The following is a 20,482-nucleotide window of genomic DNA, read 5'->3' as shown; positions in this document are numbered from 1 at the left end:
TCTACGATCGCGCTGTTGAGGAATCATATTCAGGTGGCGCTCCCATTTATCGGCATTGACATTAAGCTCCTAGCTTTCATCCTATAGATAAAGCAGCTTTCTACGCACCCCAATTCAATGCTTAGTTGCATGGGATGATTGGTGTCGTCTCCTACGAAATGCTGCGAGTACATGGTGCATGCAATTACATACCGTATTATGACATTACCTGCATCAACAACATGTTGTCTGTGTACTATACATTCAAGATCATTAAGACAATTAAGCTGATTAACATTTCTGTAGGCGAGTTGATGTTCACAGTGGCTACTTTTAGTCACAGTACGCCAGCAAGTTCGGACTTCCCTGGACGTCGCTCACCTTGTTTGGGGTTGCGTTGCTTACTATCTGGGCGTACACTTGCTCCACGCTTTTGCCCATCTCCAGCATAGCAGCAGCGATACCTTAAAAGTGAGGCGGGTAAAGAATCAGCCTTGAATCATATCAAATCCATTAATCAATCGATATTCCGGCAATTCAAGTGAAGTAATGACATCACTTCATCAATTCGATCGATACAAAATAACGTGTGCTCAGTGAAAAAAAAATCCACGATTTATAAATCAATGAATGGAATGAATATAAAGACAGAATAATGTCAATACGACAGCCAAGCAAACTATTGACCCAATCAGTCAGTTCAGTAATACAACAACTGAGCATCCTCTGAATAGATTTGGAGCTTTTCATGTCAAACTCTATAAAATGTATCAATACAGCTAGAATATCTTTCGCTTATTTTATTACTATCTGACTGGGACAGGGACTATCGCAAGAAGCAGTCACGTACCAGAGACATGAGGGCAGGACATGCTCGTTCCGCTCTTCGTTGAAGTACCATAGTTGCTACTGTGTGAAAGGCTCTTGATACTAGAACCAGGAGCGAATAAATCGACGCAGCTACCGTAGTTGGAGAAATACGAGCGAGTGTCACTGCTATCAGTGGCTCCAACTGTAATGGCCTTTAAGAATAGGAACAAACATTGTTTTAGAAAGAAAAAAACATATTCGTGTCGTGTATCTAACGGATTAAGAAACAAAAAAGAAAGTATACAAGAAAAAGTATTGTTTAATTCAGTCATATAGAAAACATACAGTAAAAGTCGACTGCCGAGCTCAGTTGATTATAATACCTTACAACTTGTCAGGTGCATGGTAACTGTACTTTCTATCCGTGGTGTCAACCTCATTCACAAAATATGCAGTTTATCTATCTCAAGCTTTCTGATCTTGAAAATTGACCTTCAACTTAAAATCTAATCAACAATTTTATGATCTTTTCCTTTTGTTTTATTACAAAGAGACAGTGCCGGCTGAAAATTGGTAAGTTTTAGCCACATTCGATATCATTGAATAGCCGTTTTACCTTAGAGCATGTACAATGCATACTAGGATTTGCAACTCATTATCTTATCATGCTAATCTATTGTCCCTTGTTTCCAATACCAGAAAAAAAATATTTTCGTAATGACAAAGGCGAAATTACTTCTTTAGCCGAAATTCATTGACTTTTACGTTTGATCAAGAGCGCCACTGGAAGACACTTTTTTAGGGGTGAACGTCACGATACCATCGAGACCGACAGCCTCGAGTCATACAGCTCACAAGTCATACGGCTCGCAAGTCATACAGCCCACTAGTTATACAGCCCAAGAATTCGAGACCGACAAGATGAACAACGCCACCTATAGATCAGTTACTTGTATAGGGTGTAACAGTTCAGATAATGACATAAGCAAGATATGAAAGATGGAAATGCAGAGTTGCTAATGGTGTTTCCCCGTCAGTTGCCCTCCCTCACCCCCTGAACTGCATAAGAATTTTGATTTTGTTTGCGTGTGTGAGTGTTGGTTGAATAGAATACACAAAATTCCGTTAAAGTGTGCGTAAGATCTTTCCACATGAATTTGGAGAATGCCAAAACAACCTCGTTTCCCTTTCCGCAACACATAAATCCGCATACACCTACTTCAAAAAAATAATATAAAATAGAATAGTGTGGACATTTAGATCAACAATCTAGAAAAGTGACCAACCTCCAAATGCAGTTAACAAGAAAATCTTTCACAATTAATGGTTAGTGTTGCAGTGCACACCTGCTTCACATGATGTGTAGGGGTAGAAGTCACCAGCAAAGATGTTGATTTAGTATAAATTTACAGAAAATGGTTTAATCTTCTATGAGAGATATGGATTAAGGATTGGGGAAAAGAAGATGCAGCCATGAAAATAGTTTTTTATTTCATGAAAAATATGCCGTTTTAAGGAAAATAATTTAACAAACACAAGCCACAAATCGAGTAGAATCGCTGTAATATAAAACGTTTTCATCAGTTGAATGTCACACATTATAGTTACACAGAAAATCACAAATTGAACTCAAAGAAAGGGGTACAAGCAGGCGGTAGGATATCGAATAGAGCCTACTTAACTAGTGAAGCGAGAAAGAAAAGGGTGAAAAAAACTTGCATCCTGTCCACCGTCTAGTTAAAATTGAGAAAGCATATCAAAAATAGCACGATGACATCGAAACTTAAGGCTTATATTGTTCTTGTCCTGTACTATTTTTCAACACATTTCTTATTGGGGGAATCCCATGAAGAGTACAATTTTATTTAAAAAAAATAGAAAAATTGTCACTCCCCGTTGCGCGACAGAACTGCCCCTAGAAGCCATACTTGTAGAGATACATATTTGATGTCGTTGACATGTAGATTGTGCTATTCGCTCGATAGCGAAACGAAATCGCATTGGTCAGTATGTAATTTTCCCTTTCATGGAACACCCTGTACATATAATTGAAATTTAGATGGCGCTGTTCATCCTGTCAGTCAGGCTTTCTTTGTCTCGTGTCGGTCTCATGAGCCTTCTTTGCCTAGTGTCGGTCTTGTGAGCTTATTTTGCGTACTGTCGGTCTCATGGGCTTTGTCTGCGTGGTGTCGGTCTCGGCTTTCTTTGCTTAGTGTCGGTCTTGTGAGCCTTTTGTGCGTACTGTGGAACTCATGAGCTGTATGGCTCATGTACCTATTTTTTATGTCGGTCTCGTGGACCGTATGACTCGTGGGTGTCGGTCTCGTGGGATGACCCCCCTGTTAGTATAGGACCTGACCAAAGAGATCTAATCTCTTTGGGCCTGATTGAGTTGAAACCTTGATCGTTCTAGCTCTGCACGCACGAACTTAGGGTGGGATTTCACGGAGCACGCGAACGATTTGCGAATGACGCGAATGGCAAAATCCAGCATTCGCATTTTAGTCTGCAAAAGATCGCCAAACAAACGCGAGGGTTCGGAAGCGTCGTCAATTGTTCGCGAATGTCGTTTTTACTTCGGCGATAATTTCAAAAAAGTTTGAAATTTTTTGCGAACCTTTTCCGCACACTTAGTCGGGATTTGCTCGTGAATTGTTCTCGAAAGTGTCTTTAAAGCTTCGTCATATGCGCAAGACCTTCGCAAGACACGCACGATGTTCGCAAAATGTTCGTGAAACCCCAAACAGACTCCGAAACTTCGGAGAATGTCTCGCGTATGTTACGCGAAATCTGCGAAGTTTTTCCGATCATTTTACGACGTAATCGCGAACTGTTCGCGTACCTTTTGAGACATTCTCGCGAACGTTTAGCGCACGTTTGAGGGATGTATGCCCTGTACGTTTTCTACAAATAAAAATCGTAGTATACATTTAAACATCAAACAATTAAATATTAACAACTATAGTAACGAAAGAAATTAAAGACTAGCAAAGAGAAAGAATATCTGATATACAAAAAAAAAATCGCAGAATACACTTAAAATCAATCTTAAAGGGAAGGTAAACCCCAAGAGCAATGTGGATTGAGTGAAAGCAGCAGCATTAGTAGAACACATCAGTGAAAGTTTGAGGAAAATCGGACAATCGATGCAAAAGTTATGAATTTTTAAAGTTTTGATGTTGGAACTGCTGGATGAGGAGACTACTAGAGGTTAGGACGTATGAGTGGACAACAATACCAAGAAAATATAAAGAAAATTCTGCAAAAATCCATTTTTCATGAAAATTACAAATTCCATCAACTTGATATTGACATATGTTAAGGGTAGCAATTATTCTTCCTGCTTTCTGAAAGCGGTTGGTCCATTGCTCTTTCATAATTCTAGAAAAGTGAATTTTTGTTGAATTTCCTTTATATTTTCTTTGTATTGTTGTCCACTCATACGTCATATCCTCTAGTAGTCTCCTCATCCAGCGGTTCCAACACCAAAACTTTAAAAATTCATAACTTTTGCATCGATTGTCCGATTTTCCTCAAACTTTCACTGATGTGTTCTACTAATGTTGCTGCTTTCACTCACTCCACATTGTTCTTTGGGTTTACCTTCCCTTTAAGCATGTAAATTTCATTTGAACTATAGAGATTATGTGTTGGAGGAACTGCAAAAAAAAAAAGAAGGAACAAATGCTTTACTAGTGGAGATACGTCCTAGGGGGAAAAAATGTAGGCAAACACACGATAGAGAAATGAGAGAAAAAGAAAGGAGAAATACAGGAAAAAAAAATCAACTCAAGAAAGCTTTTTGAGTTGATTTTTTTCTTGCTTCCACCTCTCCTTGCTACATTTTCTCCCATGATTATTGAAAATGTTTCGTTGTTCGCATTTCCGTCGCGTGTTCTTCGTGTACGTAACATGCTGTACTTTAGCAATGATACACACGACAATCGCACATACGTCGTGGGAACTTCGCACAAATTGCGCAAGAATAGTTTTCGGCTTCATTGTCGGAAAACATTCGGAGAAAAACTTTTCCGAATGTTGGATTTTGTCATTCGCGTCCTTCGCAAATCGTTCGCGTGCTCCGTGAAATCCCACCCTTACGGACAGAGACACTCCTGTGCTAATTAAGGAAACCGTTGGATAACTGACGCAGTCCTTCAAATCGAATTTTGATAAAAAGAAGGACAACTGGAAAGGCAGACCTGTGAAATGAAAATGTGAAATTATGATGCTAAGGAATTCTGAAGATTCCTGTTTTCGCTGACTACCAATGTCGATATAGCAACCACACACAGATACATTTGAATATGTGATTTTCCCATTGCATCCTCGCATTTATTATCCCATCGTGCTCATCCGCACAGTGTCATCTGGAGTGTCAATACCGTATGTCTTCCACCCCCCCCCCCCCAATTAAAAAAAAATCATACAACGGGACCTTCCACAACGATAACTTTTAAAATAGTAAGTCAATCCAATCCAATGCTTTACAGGGGGATCTATACTTCTTTTTTGTGCCCACTTAATTAAAGTGATTTTGTTTGTTTGTTTGTTTGTTTATTTATTTGTTTTTTCTTCTTTTTTTTTGGGGGGGGGGCAACATATAGGTATAAGATGTTATATTTGTAGACCCTGAAATAGCATTCAGCAAGATAAATCATATTAGAAGTTATCAATGCTGAAATCCGATTGTAATTTTTTGGGGGCACACTGTACAGTGCTACAATAGATGTCCTGGTGTTTTGGTGGTTGATAATGTAATGTTGCCATTGGAATCGCCCAGGTTATAGCCAACAAAATATTACAGATAAGGATTCTCTGTGATGAAACAAACTACGATGTATATCATCACTTGGTTTGACCGACTAAAATTATCACAATTTATTTTGTCTCACCTGGGCGAAAAATCTTTTCTCGAACTACTATTACATTTGGCGGCTAAAAGTAAAGCGGAAATTGAAATATCTGGAGATTCGGACCTATATTATGGGACAGTTGCTGCTTCGCTGGCGAATATGCATAGACACTCTATACGTCAGACTAAAACTAGTCTAAAATTATCTTTTCTCTCTGTTCTATGCAACTGCACTTCCTACATATCTTTTATTTCAATTATCATTTGATTTTCAGCATTGTCAAGAGTTGTCAATTTAGTTTTTATCATAATCTATAGGACTACATAAAGCTTATTCTTCTAAGCTCAGTACAAAAGTGTTACTTCATTTTGGCCTACTTTTTGTGGGTTTCGAGCTGGGCAAGTTAAGTTTAACCCCTTTCACCTTGGAGTCATCGGTGTGAGGTTTATTATTACAAGGCTACAGATTTCATTTCCAATTCAAAGATTTAATGAAATTATTGGCCCCCTCCCAAGAAAAAAAAAGATGTTGCAAAAACTTCGGGAAACGTCAGGAAATTAGGCTTGTTAGGTGATGATCATCGCATTTATTGTATTCATGTTAGTGTTTTCAATAATATATTGCTTCCAAACATTCAAACGAGCAAATTATGTAAGAATCCGTATACGTTTCTATAGAAGATCGACTTTAAGGACACGTTTATAAATTACCTTTATCCACTGTCTTTTGTTTAAATCTGCTTAGCATTTTCATCTTGACCAGTGGTATAATTATGGAATTGCATTTTACTCCGACTCCAGGAGTAATTCAAGTCATGTGATAAGAGGACAAGCCGATAGAAAGTAGATCTATGTTAGAGGGTGGCTTTGGCAGAAAGGTGGCGAGTGTCTGGCATACCACTTTTCTTTGGCTTTCGCGGAAGAAATACAGATTTTAAAGAGTCATTCTTTCTTTCTTTTTTCCTGATGGGAGTTATAGAGCGAGATTTGATTTAACTATAATTTTGGCCAGAAGTTCACCGTCACGGTTTATTTGGACAAGATTTATCATTATTATTATTATTATTATTATTATTATTATTATTATTATTATTTACTTATTCATTTATCTATTTATTATTTCATTTTATAAATTTTTATTTCTTTTCTTTTGTAACTTCGTACAAATAAAGCGGTTGTGAGGGTCTTGAATACCTCTGGTGCAGACGCCGGTGACTTGTTGCATGCATTGCCATCATCGTTCCCTGCAGATACCACCACGACAATGCCTTCGCCCCTTGCCGTTTTCACCGCCTCGTTCTGGGAAGAGGAATAACTTCCGCCCAGAGACATCGACGCTACGGACGGGGTTACACCCGATGATGCAATCCACTCCAGAGCTTTCCAATATCAAGAATGAATAAGTCACAGTAATGAAAGCTAATGGAATGCATAAAATCCCACAATTCACACTGCTAATAAGGGTAAAAAAATACGGTCACGTGTGTGCGTGAATGGTAACAGTGTATACACAACCAAGGAAGTACAAATGTACCACCTTGACACAAGTCAAGTTTGTAATTAATTGCAAAATTCCATCATTCATTAATAATCAACTTAATACTGTAAATACATCTTAAGAATAAGCTGCCTATATTGAGTCATAAAAAAGAGGTTCAGTGTGTTTACAGTTTCGTGCTTAACGAATTTCACAGTTTAGCCCCTTTGAACGTTTTGAGTTAGAGTGACTGATTTTCAGACGATAAGATTGTAAATAATATCTAAAGGGATCGCACAGTTATGGTTGAGACCTATTTTCAGGTTTCTAACATTTTTTTTTGTTAAAATAATGACAAACTTCGTATGAAATATGAAAGAGCATAATTCTATAAGGAATTCAACGTGTTATTGTGAAAATTGGTTTTGAAAGGCTGAGACATCCAAACAAGAGTGATTCTAATAAAGTGTCGGACCCACACTTTGTTACGATCACTTTGTTTTCCTTTGGTTTTTGTTTATGTTTCAGTCACTCCAAACCCGATTTTCATCGAATAAACTTTGAATTCCTCTGAAAATGGTATGCTCTGTACTACATCAAAAGTGTTTTCTTGGCATTTCGCAAAAAGTTAAAAGCCCAATTCTCATCTCCACCATTACTGGACTATCCCTTTAACGTTAATTCCTACAGTGCTAAAAGAATTATTTTTCATAGCATGAGAAGAAAAGTAATCATGGAATACATCAGGCAAGACTGAGCGAACATACTTTTGCATTAAAAAAATCTAGTTTAAATGAATTCTGTCTGGAAAATTCTGTCTCGAAAATTAAATCAAATATTCCATCAAATAGACGTATACAAAATATTCCAATTTCAATTTTGAAAATGCGAAAGCTACTTCGTATATAGGAAGGGTGCTACAAAATGTGTGCTCCAGATCGCTAGTGTTTGTAGAAAGAGGAATAGGGCCTACCCCTCCCACATCCTCCTGATTAGCCCAATTACACAGACTTCCTACATCTCTCTGTTTGACAAATTTCCAGAAATTTCTACAAAAGTGCGCGCCAAATTGTGTCGAATTTCAGATCTAAAAATGAAAAAGCCCGCTCGAATTTTGGTGGGGTATTCCCACCTCCCCAATGCTCAGTCCCTTCTATAGATCTAGTACACTTCGGAGAATGATAATTTCCGCATTAGCTAGCTTTATTTCAATTCTAAAAAAATGCAAAAGCTCCCCCTTCCACACCCTCCTCCAGACATGTACCTCACTAGACATAACGTAGCAAGTAGTCCAACACGGTAATGATGAAGACAACATAAAACAGAGGAACACTCCAGTTAGAGCTGAGATTCCGGGATTTAGCTATTAACACTTCCCTGAATAGGCTCTTATTATTTTCCTTACATTTCTTTGCTCGAAAAAGCCCCAAACAAACATAGTTTTTGTATTTCACCAAAACTTTATATACCAGATCGTTAAATTTCTGGTCTGAAATTGGAAAATCACCCTCGTGTGGCAGGAGGAATACCCCCTCCCACACCCTCGGAATTAGGTTTTTTCTATTGATTGCCTAACAACAGTGCTCGTGATATTCTTTGTAAGAAAAAATAAAACAATATCTAAATTATATCATTTCTATAGGCAAATTGTTCAATTATAATATCTAAAGCGAAATCACTCTATCACTTGAACAAGTGTGACTGTTTCAAGTCGATGAAACACGCAAAAATATGCATCAAATTGTATCATTTACAACAACAAAATGTTTTTAAAAAGAGTTTGTTTTTATGTGGGAAGGAGTGGCCCCGCCTACACAAGCACTCCCCCCCCCCCCCCCCACACACACACTCCTCTTTTATGACTCGCATACCCACACCCGCTTAAAAACCTTTCCATTATAACTACGAAGCCCAGAGCTGCATTAGCTATCTCTGAACGGATTAAAGAACAGCCTCAATAAGTACTTATGAATTCGCATTTGAAATAATGGTCAGTTTATTGCTCTGTTGAAGAGTTTGTTCGCAAAAACCGATAAGTCCATATTTGTCAAATGGAGATATTTGCGATTAAAGGTCAAGAAAAATAAAGAGAATAATCGGATTTGGATTGGATTTATTTATTCAATACTCCATAAAAACCATACAAACAAACATAGAAAATACACTACATATAAGTACAAATACATTACATTCAAATTCATATCGTCAAATTTGTATAAAATCACTGATATGACTGCAACGGATACAAAATATCAACGTCAACATAAGAAATCATGAAGCATTAGGAACTTGACATCTAAAATGACATATGATAATAATAAGAACATTTTTGCTTCTTTTGACCATAACTTCCAAAATATACCTTCATATGTAGTGACCAATATATCATTTAAAATGTATTATTTTGTACTTGATGACAGACACCGTACTTCAAAATCTTCAAAAAATGGACTTACCGGTTTTTGCAAACAAACTCTTCGTATGTCACTCTATGCGCGCATTTGGTTTTTGCACGGATTTTGGGGGTATGTGTGTATCTTTGCATCTTACTTTTTCATTTGTCTATGTTTAGCATTTCATATAGTCTTACATTCTATAATGGTCCTTTTAGATGGAAAGAAACAAATACATAAGCAATTATAGAGGGGCACTCAGAGAGAGAGAGCAGACCTCCGCAAAACAGCCATGGTTTTGTCGCAATTTCGTATAGGAAGTAAAAATCTACAACTCAGATAATAGAGGGATGGGCACATCGATATCTACACGTTACCTTCGGTGAAATTCTGATCATCCGTTGGTGAGTTATTGGGAAATGGAGTTGACGAGGTGTGTCACAAAAGTTCCGGGACTGTTAATAATGAGATGTTTATTTCGCACCTAAACGTCAAACTCACATGATTCACATTCAAGGTAAATTATCTGGAGTATGTAACTGTGATCTCAGCCCTTTGCAGGCATCATTTTTTCCTACACATTTTTATATACATGTATGCTCTGTTTCAGATCGTTCGGCAATGAGCACAGAGCAACGAACAAACTTGAAGTTTCTGGTCAGGATTGGGGAAGCTCCTTCAGAAGCGCTGAGATTGCTGCAGCAAGTGTGTGGAGATGAGTCAATGTCATACACACATGTTTTTAAGTAGGGCAAGAGGAGTGAAGAAGCGCGAGAGGACGTGAAAAATGACCCCAGGAGCGGAAGGCCCTCAACGACCAAGACTGAGGTGACATTGAGCGCGTCAGGCAGATGGTGCCTGGCAATCGTCGGCTGACTATTCGAATGATGGCAAATGAGCTGGGCATGAATCAGGACAGCGTTGTTGAAAACTTTCTGAAGATCTGGACATGTGGAAAATCATGCATGTTAGTTTCATGCCCAGTTCATAAGTTATGCCACCATTCGAATAGTCAGCCGACGATCACCAAGCACCATCTGCCTGAAGCGCCCAATGTCACCTCAGTCCTGGTCGTCGAGGGCCTTCTCGTGGGGTCATCTTCCACGTCCTCTCTTCCTTCTTTGAACCTATTTACCTTTGACTATTCGAATGATGGCAAATGAGCTGGGCATGAATCAGGACAGCGTTGTTGAAAACTTTCTGAAGATCTGGACATGTGGAAAATCATGCATGTTAGTTTCATGCCAGTTCATAAGTCATGCCACCATTCGAATAGTCAGCCGACGATCACCAAGCACCATCTGCCTGAAGCGCCCAATGTCACCTCAGTCCTGGTCGTCGAGGGCCTTCTCGTGGGGTCATCTTCCACGTCCTCTCTTCCTTCTTTGAACCTCGTGAACCACTCAAAAACACGTGTGTAATATATCGTCTCATCTCCGTACAATTGCTGCAACAATCTCAGCACTTCTGACGGAGTTTTTCCAACTTTTAGGCCTTTGCAACTTCAGTTTGTTCGTTGCTCTGTGCTCATTGCTGAACGACTTGAAACAGAGGATGTGCATACAAGATTATGTAGAAAAAAAATCTGATGGCTGCGAGAGAGCTAAGATCAGAGTTATGTACTCCAGATAGATTACTTTGAAGGTGAATTCTCTTTGTTTGAAGCTTGGGTTTGAAATGAATATTATTTTATGATACCAGTCCTGGAACTTTTCTGACACACCTTGTATTTTATCTCTTTTATGAACGACCGCAATTTAATTGTGTTTTTCTTTTATTATGAACACACGATGCATGTTTGGTAAAAATCCGATTATCCGTTATTAAGTTATTAGGAGAAAGCTTAGCATGTTCTCTATGACCCCTATGAACTTTGACCTGCTGACCCCAATTCATTCGTTTCTTTCTTTCATTATAAACACGCCTTGCAAGACTGGTAAAACTCTCATCATATAAATTCTTGAGTTTGTTGAGAGATTACGATTCTGTTATGACCACTATCACCTTTCACATGTGATAACATGATTCCAAACTTCATTTTTTTTTTCGTTTATCTTATTATGAAGACGAACTGCATTTTTGTAACGTTCTTCCGTTCTTATTGAGTTATCCTGTACACAGATAGACATACAGACAAACATACGGAACCGAAAACATAACCTGCGAGGGCCGTAAGTTTTACGCATTAACCTACATTATTGGTCCATGGTTTCATCACCTACTGGCGGAAGTAAGTATATATATATATATATATATATATAAGTTTGATATGGTTATACGATATACATACATATTATATATATATATATATATATATATATATATATATATATAAGTTTGATATGAGGAATCTCCTGAAAAGTATGAGCTTGTAGAATGTAAGGCCCCAGACTAATGACACTTGAATGAGTTAATTCTCAAATAATAGTTCGGCGAAAATGACGAAACATACAAGAAACACAATGTCGATAATGTAATAAAGTTACGTAATGAAGTAAAAAAATAATGATGCAGTCGTCCTTGATAAAGCCTAATGGCAACAGAGTTTAGCAAGATTTTGATAACAAATTAAATTATCGGAGCGAGACTTCATTGTGACTACACACAGATAATTCGAGGTATAATTGTAAGACAATTGAAATAAAAAGCTATTTTGAGAAATTAGACCGAATTGAGATTTTGCTTTTGAAAGGAACTCAAACAACTCAACCCAAGATATCTATAATGTATAACACGTTTCTGAAGAGAATTCGTTCTTCTTGTCCTTAATATATTGTTCGTGTTATGGGTTTTTGCTCTTTTTTTTTTCTCTCTCTCTCTCTCTTACCTTCAATAGAGTCGCTCTTGTAACCCGACCCAGCGCAATTCAGGGTCCTTATCCCACGAACTTGTGCCTCGTTAGCGACTCCGTAGGTGGTACTGGCAGCAGTTCCTGCACAGTGAGTCCCGTGACCGTTGCAGTCGATGCCCTGTATGGATGGGCAAGGAAAACGGCAAAGAGGCTTGATATTTCAATTCAAACGCAAGGTGTTCAGGTTAGTCACTAATTTATGTTAATGTATAAGGAAACCCATTTCGATTCACGACTGATTTCATTCCAAAGGCATTTATGTCGGTTTTGTTGTATTTGTTGTGTTTTTTTCTTTTACATTACTGCGGTCCGTGATGGTGCAAGTTGAACGCTGATTTAAAATGTTATTTTATGCATACCTTCTATCCCCAAGATATTGCTTGTTTCTTTTTCTTTTTTGCTGTGCTTAAGATACATTATGCTTAACTTAGTAACTGAAATAAAACTTAAGCATTGAATTTGTAGGCCACTGAGGGTAACCATCAATCTAAACAAGTCAATGGGTATATTTCCCATAAACTGAACGCCACTTTAAACTGCTTTGGTAAAGATTTAAAAGCATCTGAAAAATAATCTTACATCCCCACCAATCATATCAGCTGCGACTTTTGCACGGCCACCAAAGTCAGTGTGGTCTGGGTTTATTCCAGAGTCGATGACGTAGATGTATTCTCCAGCTCCATATTCTGTTGAATATAATAATGAGGCATAGAATTTAATTTCAGACATTAAACAAGGTATTTTCTTTTTTTCAGAATCTAAATGCAATGTACTAAAAAGTCTAAGTACTTCCGTCGCCGATCAGACACAAAGAGCAATATTAATTTTCATCTCCAGCTATGAGTCAGATATTCAAACTTTTCCAAGAATTTGTGAATTGCATGACAATAGTGCATGTTCCGTGCAAAGATTAATATAATGAGAGTCTCATGAATCAGGTCTTTCGGTGCTTAAACTATCGCTCTATTACGAAATATTGAAAGACATCAGCATCATACATTACTTACTGTTAAGTGTCATACTGTCATCCAAGGGCAACGATCTTTGGTCTATGCGATCAATTCCCCAAGATCCGGGGTTTCTGTTCCGGGAGTCGGCAAAGATAACCTCGTCTTCTTCAATATATTTCACTCCTTGTAGAGATCGAAGCTTTACATAGGAAAACAACAATAAAGTTCAAAGGAAGAGAAAGGAAACTCGTGTTGAAGAATTCAAAAGTGTATTTAATGTGACGTAGAAGTAACCCTGGCATATTCCTAGAACAGACACAAAAAAGAGCACGCACACAAACACAAACACACCTACCAACACACACACACACACACACACATACACACAAAACAAACAAATTAAGGCTGCGACGTTTGGCGTGATGGATGAGTAGCTACTTCAATTTTGCTATCACGTGCCTTCATTCAGCTTACATGATAAAAATGAAATATGTATGAAGAGTTTGTTCGCAAAAACCGATAAGTCCATTTTTGAAGATTTTGAAGTAAGATCTCTGTCATAAAGTACAAAATAGTACATTTTAAATGATATATTAGGTCTCTACATATAAAGGTATATTTTGGAAGTTATGGTCAAAAGAAGCAAAAATTGTCTTATCATTCTCTTTATTTTTCTTGACCTTTCATCGCAAATATCTCCATTTGGCAAATATGGACTTATCGGTCTTTGCGAACAAACTCTTCATATCATATAAATATGAAATTTACGTTATGATGTTCATACAATGATCATCACACCGTAACTTTGTTCAGCACTGAGGGACTTTATATTTGAAAGAAGACGTCATGATTGCTTAAACGCAAAGGCAAATATACAACTCATCTTTGCATTGTGTGTGTGGTGTGTGAGTGTGTATGCATGTCTCACCTAATATAAGTGAGATTCAATGATTGACTCAAGTAAATAGACTTAAACGAACAAAATGACGAAATTTCATTAGAAATGGAAGTGAAATCAAAATACAATTGAACTTCTGAGCTTTCAAGAAAAAGTAATACTGGCCGCACAACATAGAGCAAACTATAGGCTTTCAATGTTTGTTTCTTTTTTCCCCATTCGGCGCTGTTAAAGGCTGGATGCCCATAATAATAAAGTTGGCGATGTGCTTTTGCATTATTACGATCATGTCGTATATAACATTCATTTATATGTGTATAACCGTGCAGTATTTACCCTTCATGTAATGTATAATGGTACTTTTTAAATATTTTGTGTGTGTGTGTTTCTATTCACATATATGAGAACCATTCATTCCTTTGCCGATAATAACGGTATTTTTTGACTGTACCGATCATGTCGACATAATTCACATGAAATGAGGAATGTTACACTTGTAGTTAAGAAGAGGAAATGGTGTTTTATCTTCACTTGATTCTCATGCCCGAAGTCGTAACTATTTTTTCCTATTTTTACTGAAATAAGAAAATAACGTCCCACACATGTATTTATAGTTTTATTTAATCAATCTTATTTATTTGAATTATCATGTACAATAGATATTATTTAGGATTAAAAGAATCAAATACAATAAAAAATATATACACTCAGCAAAAAAAGAAAGTAAACACTTTTTCGAGGTCATATTTTTCATAGAAGATTTTTATGAAAATCAATGTGTTATATACCATATTAAAGGTAATTTAATTGGCTATTAAGTCCATAGGTTAATTACAAAGAAAAATTTACGCATGAGTGAGCACATTCATGTTTTTCTTCCAAGGCACAAAATAAAAAAAGACATGTTCTCTTTCATTTGCAAATGCCCTTCACGATAATATTGACAACGAAAGACCAGTTTAACACAATGAGAGGAATGAATGAAATAGGAAAAATATAGTTTTTTGTTCTCTTTATCTCTTTATTTACCTCAAAGAAAAACAAAGTGGGAAACTAAAGGGGAAAATTAAGAATTTTCTGTCAAGTCAGACTTCAAAATGACGTAGGGAATAAAAAGCATAAAGATGGTTAAATGAGAAGAATTTCTTTATTTATTTCATTTAAACTAGTGATTTCAAATCCATGTGACAATTTCAAGAACCAAACATTATTTACAATTTCCCAATCTGCAAAAAAAAAAAGCTCAAATTTGTACCAATTTTGTTAATTCTTACTTCTTCTGTTATTTCATTTGAATTTAGATTTGACATAAGATGCTTTATTTTCTTCCATTGTTTTTAGCCTTCATTAGTCTTTTGAGTTTTAAAGATATCATAGAGAGCAAAGGTTTGTTTTTGCAACTTAATTCATGTTTCTTTTTGTGTGAAATTAGTTGTTTGTTTTTATTGTTCTATAGAAGAGCACATAGGCATGAATGACAACCTGTTCAGTTTTGCCATTTATACTTTTGTGCCCTGAAAGAGAAAAATGTGTTCACTCATGCGTTAAGTTTCCCTTTTTGTTGACCTACCAGGTTGATAGCCAATTAAATTACCTTTAATATGGTACATAATACACTACTTTCAGTCAAATATTCTATGAGAAATCTAAACTTGAAAAAGCGTTTACTTTGTTTTTTTGCTGAGTGTATTTCAATAAAGTCACTCTTAACATTCTTAAGGTGAAATGTAATTAACCTTTCCGAGAATAATGCACCCGATTGCTTCTACTTCCCGATAAAATAACTATTGTGAATAATTTGCATCTTACCCTTGTATTACAATACAATCAATTGATTGCATATTTGTATGTATGACTGAAAGGAGAGCAGACAACTACTGCCAAAATAAAACAATTGTACTTTCATGAGCGAAAACCACCTAAGTGAAATAAACGCAATCTGAACATTTTTCCTCCTTCTACTTACAAGATTAAGAGCTACACCGGCAACGTCTGCTTGGATAACGAATCCGTGCAGCACCTTTGAGAACTTTGTCTTGATCATGGTCTCCACTGACACTTCGCTGTTGAATCGACTGATGAAGGAGTCCAGCTCAACATTGTCCTGCATAAAAAGAAACCGATGTTCGTTTTTGCGTATAAGACCAGGCGTCCACTAGGGCGCGGACAAGACTGGGTCTCGTTTCATAAAGCTTGTTATCAGTGACAACTGTCACATTTCTGTGACAAATTTGCTCTTAGCCAATCAGATGCAAAGGATTTCAGTAGCTAACTGCTATGACAACTTGTCACTGCTAACGAGATTTATAAAACAGCTCCCCGGAAAGAAAATTTGGTATTCCACACTCGTTCGGGAACCTCTCCGCACGTTCCTGAAGTGTCCGTTCACTGCCCTGTATGTTCCGGCGTTTCCGCATCTTCGAGAGAGCAAAATTTCCACGTCCAAATTTTGATCGAAGCCAAAAATTTGGACGAGGACGATCGGAATTTGGACGAGGAAATGAACTTCCTAACACCTTCGGCAACCTGACCTAAGGACATTGTCAGGACATTCCGCTTGTCCGTAAAAGGGGGTATCTCACTGAGCGACGAACGTTTGCGAACGTATCGAATTTAGGATTGCGCCAGGGTTCATAAAGGGTTGCAAAAGGTTCGTTAACAGTTCCAAAAAAGTTCGCAAAGGGTTTTAATTGTCGCAAGCAGTTTTTCATGTCGCAAAGAAATTTTGAACATGTTCAAAATTTCTTTGCGAATTTGTATTTTCGCTAACAGTTGCAAACATTCGCAAAACACTTGTAAGAATTCGCAAACGGTCGTAATACGGTGTCGCTAACATTTTTGTTTGATTCGCCACTGCTATAGCAAACAAGTAACCAAATGGTTCCAATATAAAAGCTCCTGAAACAGGGAAGGTTCTACTCTAAGAAAGTTCTTGAGGCTCTTGACATCTCCATCATGATTGTAAATGTTGCAAAAGTTTTTCATATTGACCAAAGTCTGTCCTCTGCAACAACCACTCTCTGACCAAGACAGTCTTTCTTTTCTTCTTCCTTTCTTGTCTTTCTTTATCTTCTCTCTCTGAAGCTGCGCGGTAGCTGTAGCAGCAGTCAATTCAAATTCAAATTCAAAGTTTATTTCATTTTTCGACAAAACATATAAGTCACACTTCTTTTGACAACAGAGAATAAGGTAAACAAAACATTATGTATCAAAAGAGTATCAAAAGTCAGGCAAAGCAGCTGTTCAAAAGGATAGCAGCACGTTGAGCCTCTTCTTGGCAGAAATTCATTTCCATGTTCTTGAAATTCGTCTTTAACGGTGATGGTCACAAGAGATCTGCATGCAGTGGAAGGCTGTACGGTCGTTTTATGGGTCTGACTATACATAATCGCATGGTGCTGTTCCAGGTCCCAAAGCATTCGCATTTTGTCGCAAGGAATTGACAAACAGTTGCTAACATTTTCAAAACTGTCGCTGACATTTGCAAAACTGCCGCTAACATTTGCAAACAGTCGCTAATAGTCGCCACCTGTGTTTCGCAAACACTTTCGCTAATGGCAGAAGCCAACCTTGATTTTTCGCAAACATTTGTCAGAAAAATTGGCGAATCTCAAATTCACTAAGTTCGCAAACGTTCGCCGCTCAATCACAATGTGAGATACCAACTTAACCCTTCCGATCCTTCCGCAAACGCTCCTGAAAGAATCCCCCGGTGTGGGGAAACTTCGCGAATAAAAGCGGAAGACACCAAGAATGTTTTAGTGACAGCGCGGAGCCGATGTGGATCTTTTTTGCAAGTGTCCGGAGTCGGTGCGGACATTTTGTGAACAAAACATGAAAAAGTGAACACGTTCCACGAGCGAAATAATTTCGAAAGTTAAAAAAACAAACTCCTCAAAATAAGTTTTGCAATTAAAGTTAGATATTTCACATTTCTTTTACACTCGCATCTTCTGTCAATAGAGGAAAACACCAACAGGTGTAGACAGTATGTTGTGATGGTGTTGAAAAGTGTTCACCTGGCACTCCGTGGTGTTAATTTTACACCGTAGCTGGTGATATCTTTGACACTGTGCTGGTGTTAGTTCCACAATGACACCGCATAGTGTTAATTATTTTGATATTGCTGGTGTTTGATGTCAATATTATAAAACCCGTCCAGCTTCAATATGAGACCACACCAATTGGTGTTAAATAATGTAAATGCCTTAACACATTTTGTTTGTCCAAAAATCAAGTGCTGAATCGGATTTTTTTTATCGTCTCGTTGAAGTTAAAAAAACAACAAGAAGGAAAGAAACCATTCAAAAAACAATTCTATTTTAGTATATGACAGCCGGAGGTGTTAGCTGTGTAAAAAGCCTGATAAATCATCTTTATAATTTCACCTCACTTGCTATGATTTGGTGTTCTTGGAATGTGCAAAAGAGCTGAGTAGCTTTAAAGCTCACTCCTTCCCTGAAACGACAAAGTAAAATGTGAATTATATACCATTTGACATAACACGTTCGCTCTTTTTGGCAACATTTCACACTTGACCTCCTATTCAGTCATGCTGTGCAATCCAGGAATGCCCGATCATAGCAAGAGAGGTGTTCTATTAAAGATGATTAATCGGGCTTTCTTATGATGTCATACTTAATGAAGATAATGCGGGTATAGGAGAAATATGATATATCAAACTATAAAGGCAGAACTTATTATGAGGAGCTTAAATCAATGCAACATTATGTCAATGAAACGCAAAAGACCAACAAAAGAAATGAGCTCCTTGTAGTATCTTGATTTTACTGTACGACCTTTTAAATCACGAAGTCCTCATCATGCGTGCATGTACAGTGTACAGCATTTTACAGCACAGCGTAACATGACGGCATATATCTTGAATCACCTGAGACATATATGACGAGCTGATTGGTTGATATGAACTGTTGCAACAAATGAGGAAGGGATTTAATTAAAAATTTTGAGTTACACTGTGTTTTGCTACAAACTGATTTTCAGATTGGTCCCTATTAAAAATCACAGATATCGCTTGATTTTAATGAAAAATTGACTTATCGGCTTTGCGAGGAAACTCTTCAAATTATGTTCATCCTTTTTTACATTTTATTGTTGATCACCTTTTAGATGGATATAAAACAAATGACAACACCCTTGATTGATGTGAGCAAAATAAGTAGCTGAGACAATTTTCCTGAAAAGGAAATTTGATTTTGTATATTTACACAAATAAACAGCAGATAAATACTTTGGCTAAAAATGATAAGTATTCCTACGAGCCAAAAAAAAAAAGGAAAGAAATGACAACTACGTAGCAACATAAATGGCAAGCATGGACAAAAATTTCACATTAATAAAAGAACATTGAGAAGAAAAGGGGAACATTATAAGAAAGTGTCTAATCCCAAGCCCCTCCCCCCCCCCCCCCCCAAAAAAAAAAGAGAAGACAAAATCAATCAACACGTCACCTCCAACACCACGATGTAACGCCCTTCGATACGATTCTTGGCCGGAATGTGGAATGGAGCCAAAGCGGTGGCAGCGGCCACGGTCAAGGCGAGGAGAAATAAGCACTTCATCGCTGATAACCTGCAGTTTGTGTCAAAGGAAATTGAAATCAAATTACGTTGTTGTCTTGTGTTCTCTTTCTTTCTTCTATCAGCCATTGGTGGAAATTACATTGCTGAAGAAAATAAGGAAGCTTGATGAAAATTGATGAGATGTTTCATTTTACAACATGAAGCCAACTACATCGAGGATTTCAAAGGTTAGTTCTGAGCAAGCAGACGTGAACTGCTATGAGCTGCTGCACTGCTGCAACGACATTACATGACACCAAGTTCAACATACAAACAGCACTGAACATTCAAGTAAACATGGAAGGAATCCAAACTGGAAGGACTCTTATTCCAAGGTTTGTTAAAATATCTTCATTAACGTAGTTCCTCTGAGATAAGACATAACGATAAAATATGGTAATATCGCAGCAAAGACCCGCCAACAATATGGGTATAAAATAGGAAATCCATCGCTTCAAACTGAAAAAAAAATATTTAGAGTTTTAAGGCAAGACAAGTTTTTAGGCTTTCAAAAGAATTTATAATAAATGGAGACAAGTCATTTTACAAAATCTTTCTTCAGTTCAGACAAATTACAATAGAGTCATATCAGAATGACAAAGTCAGAGTTGAGCGTGTTATATTATTACCTGTTGTCGGACACCGAAGTGAGAAACGAGGAGTACCAGGCAGAACTAGACAATGCGA

General features: G+C 37.3%; 1 protein-coding gene across 1 annotated transcript; it reads right to left on the bottom strand.

Moving 5' to 3' along the window:
• Positions 1-284: 284 nt before the first annotated feature.
• LOC139727072 (aqualysin-1-like) lies at positions 285-20,474 on the bottom strand. The gene is made up of 9 exons (XM_071638049.1): positions 20,425-20,474; positions 19,685-19,805; positions 16,180-16,317; positions 13,373-13,514; positions 12,945-13,051; positions 12,342-12,483; positions 6,839-7,023; positions 830-1,001; positions 285-443 (listed from the first exon to the last, which is right to left on the bottom strand). Exons 2-9 carry the CDS (start codon positions 19,793-19,795, stop codon positions 313-315), a joined length of 1,128 nt encoding a protein of 375 aa, XP_071494150.1. The 5' UTR covers positions 19,796-19,805; positions 20,425-20,474; the 3' UTR covers positions 285-312.
• Between the last annotated feature and the right edge of the window lie 8 nt (positions 20,475-20,482).

The sequence above is a fragment of the Diadema antillarum genome, unplaced genomic scaffold, assembly GCF_040938485.1.
Source record: "Diadema antillarum isolate AM-2024a unplaced genomic scaffold, OU_Dant_1.0 seq00000118_RagTag, whole genome shotgun sequence".
Classification (NCBI taxonomy): Eukaryota; Metazoa; Echinodermata; class Echinoidea; order Diadematoida; family Diadematidae; genus Diadema; species Diadema antillarum.
This window is presented reverse-complemented; position numbering and strand designations above follow the sequence as displayed.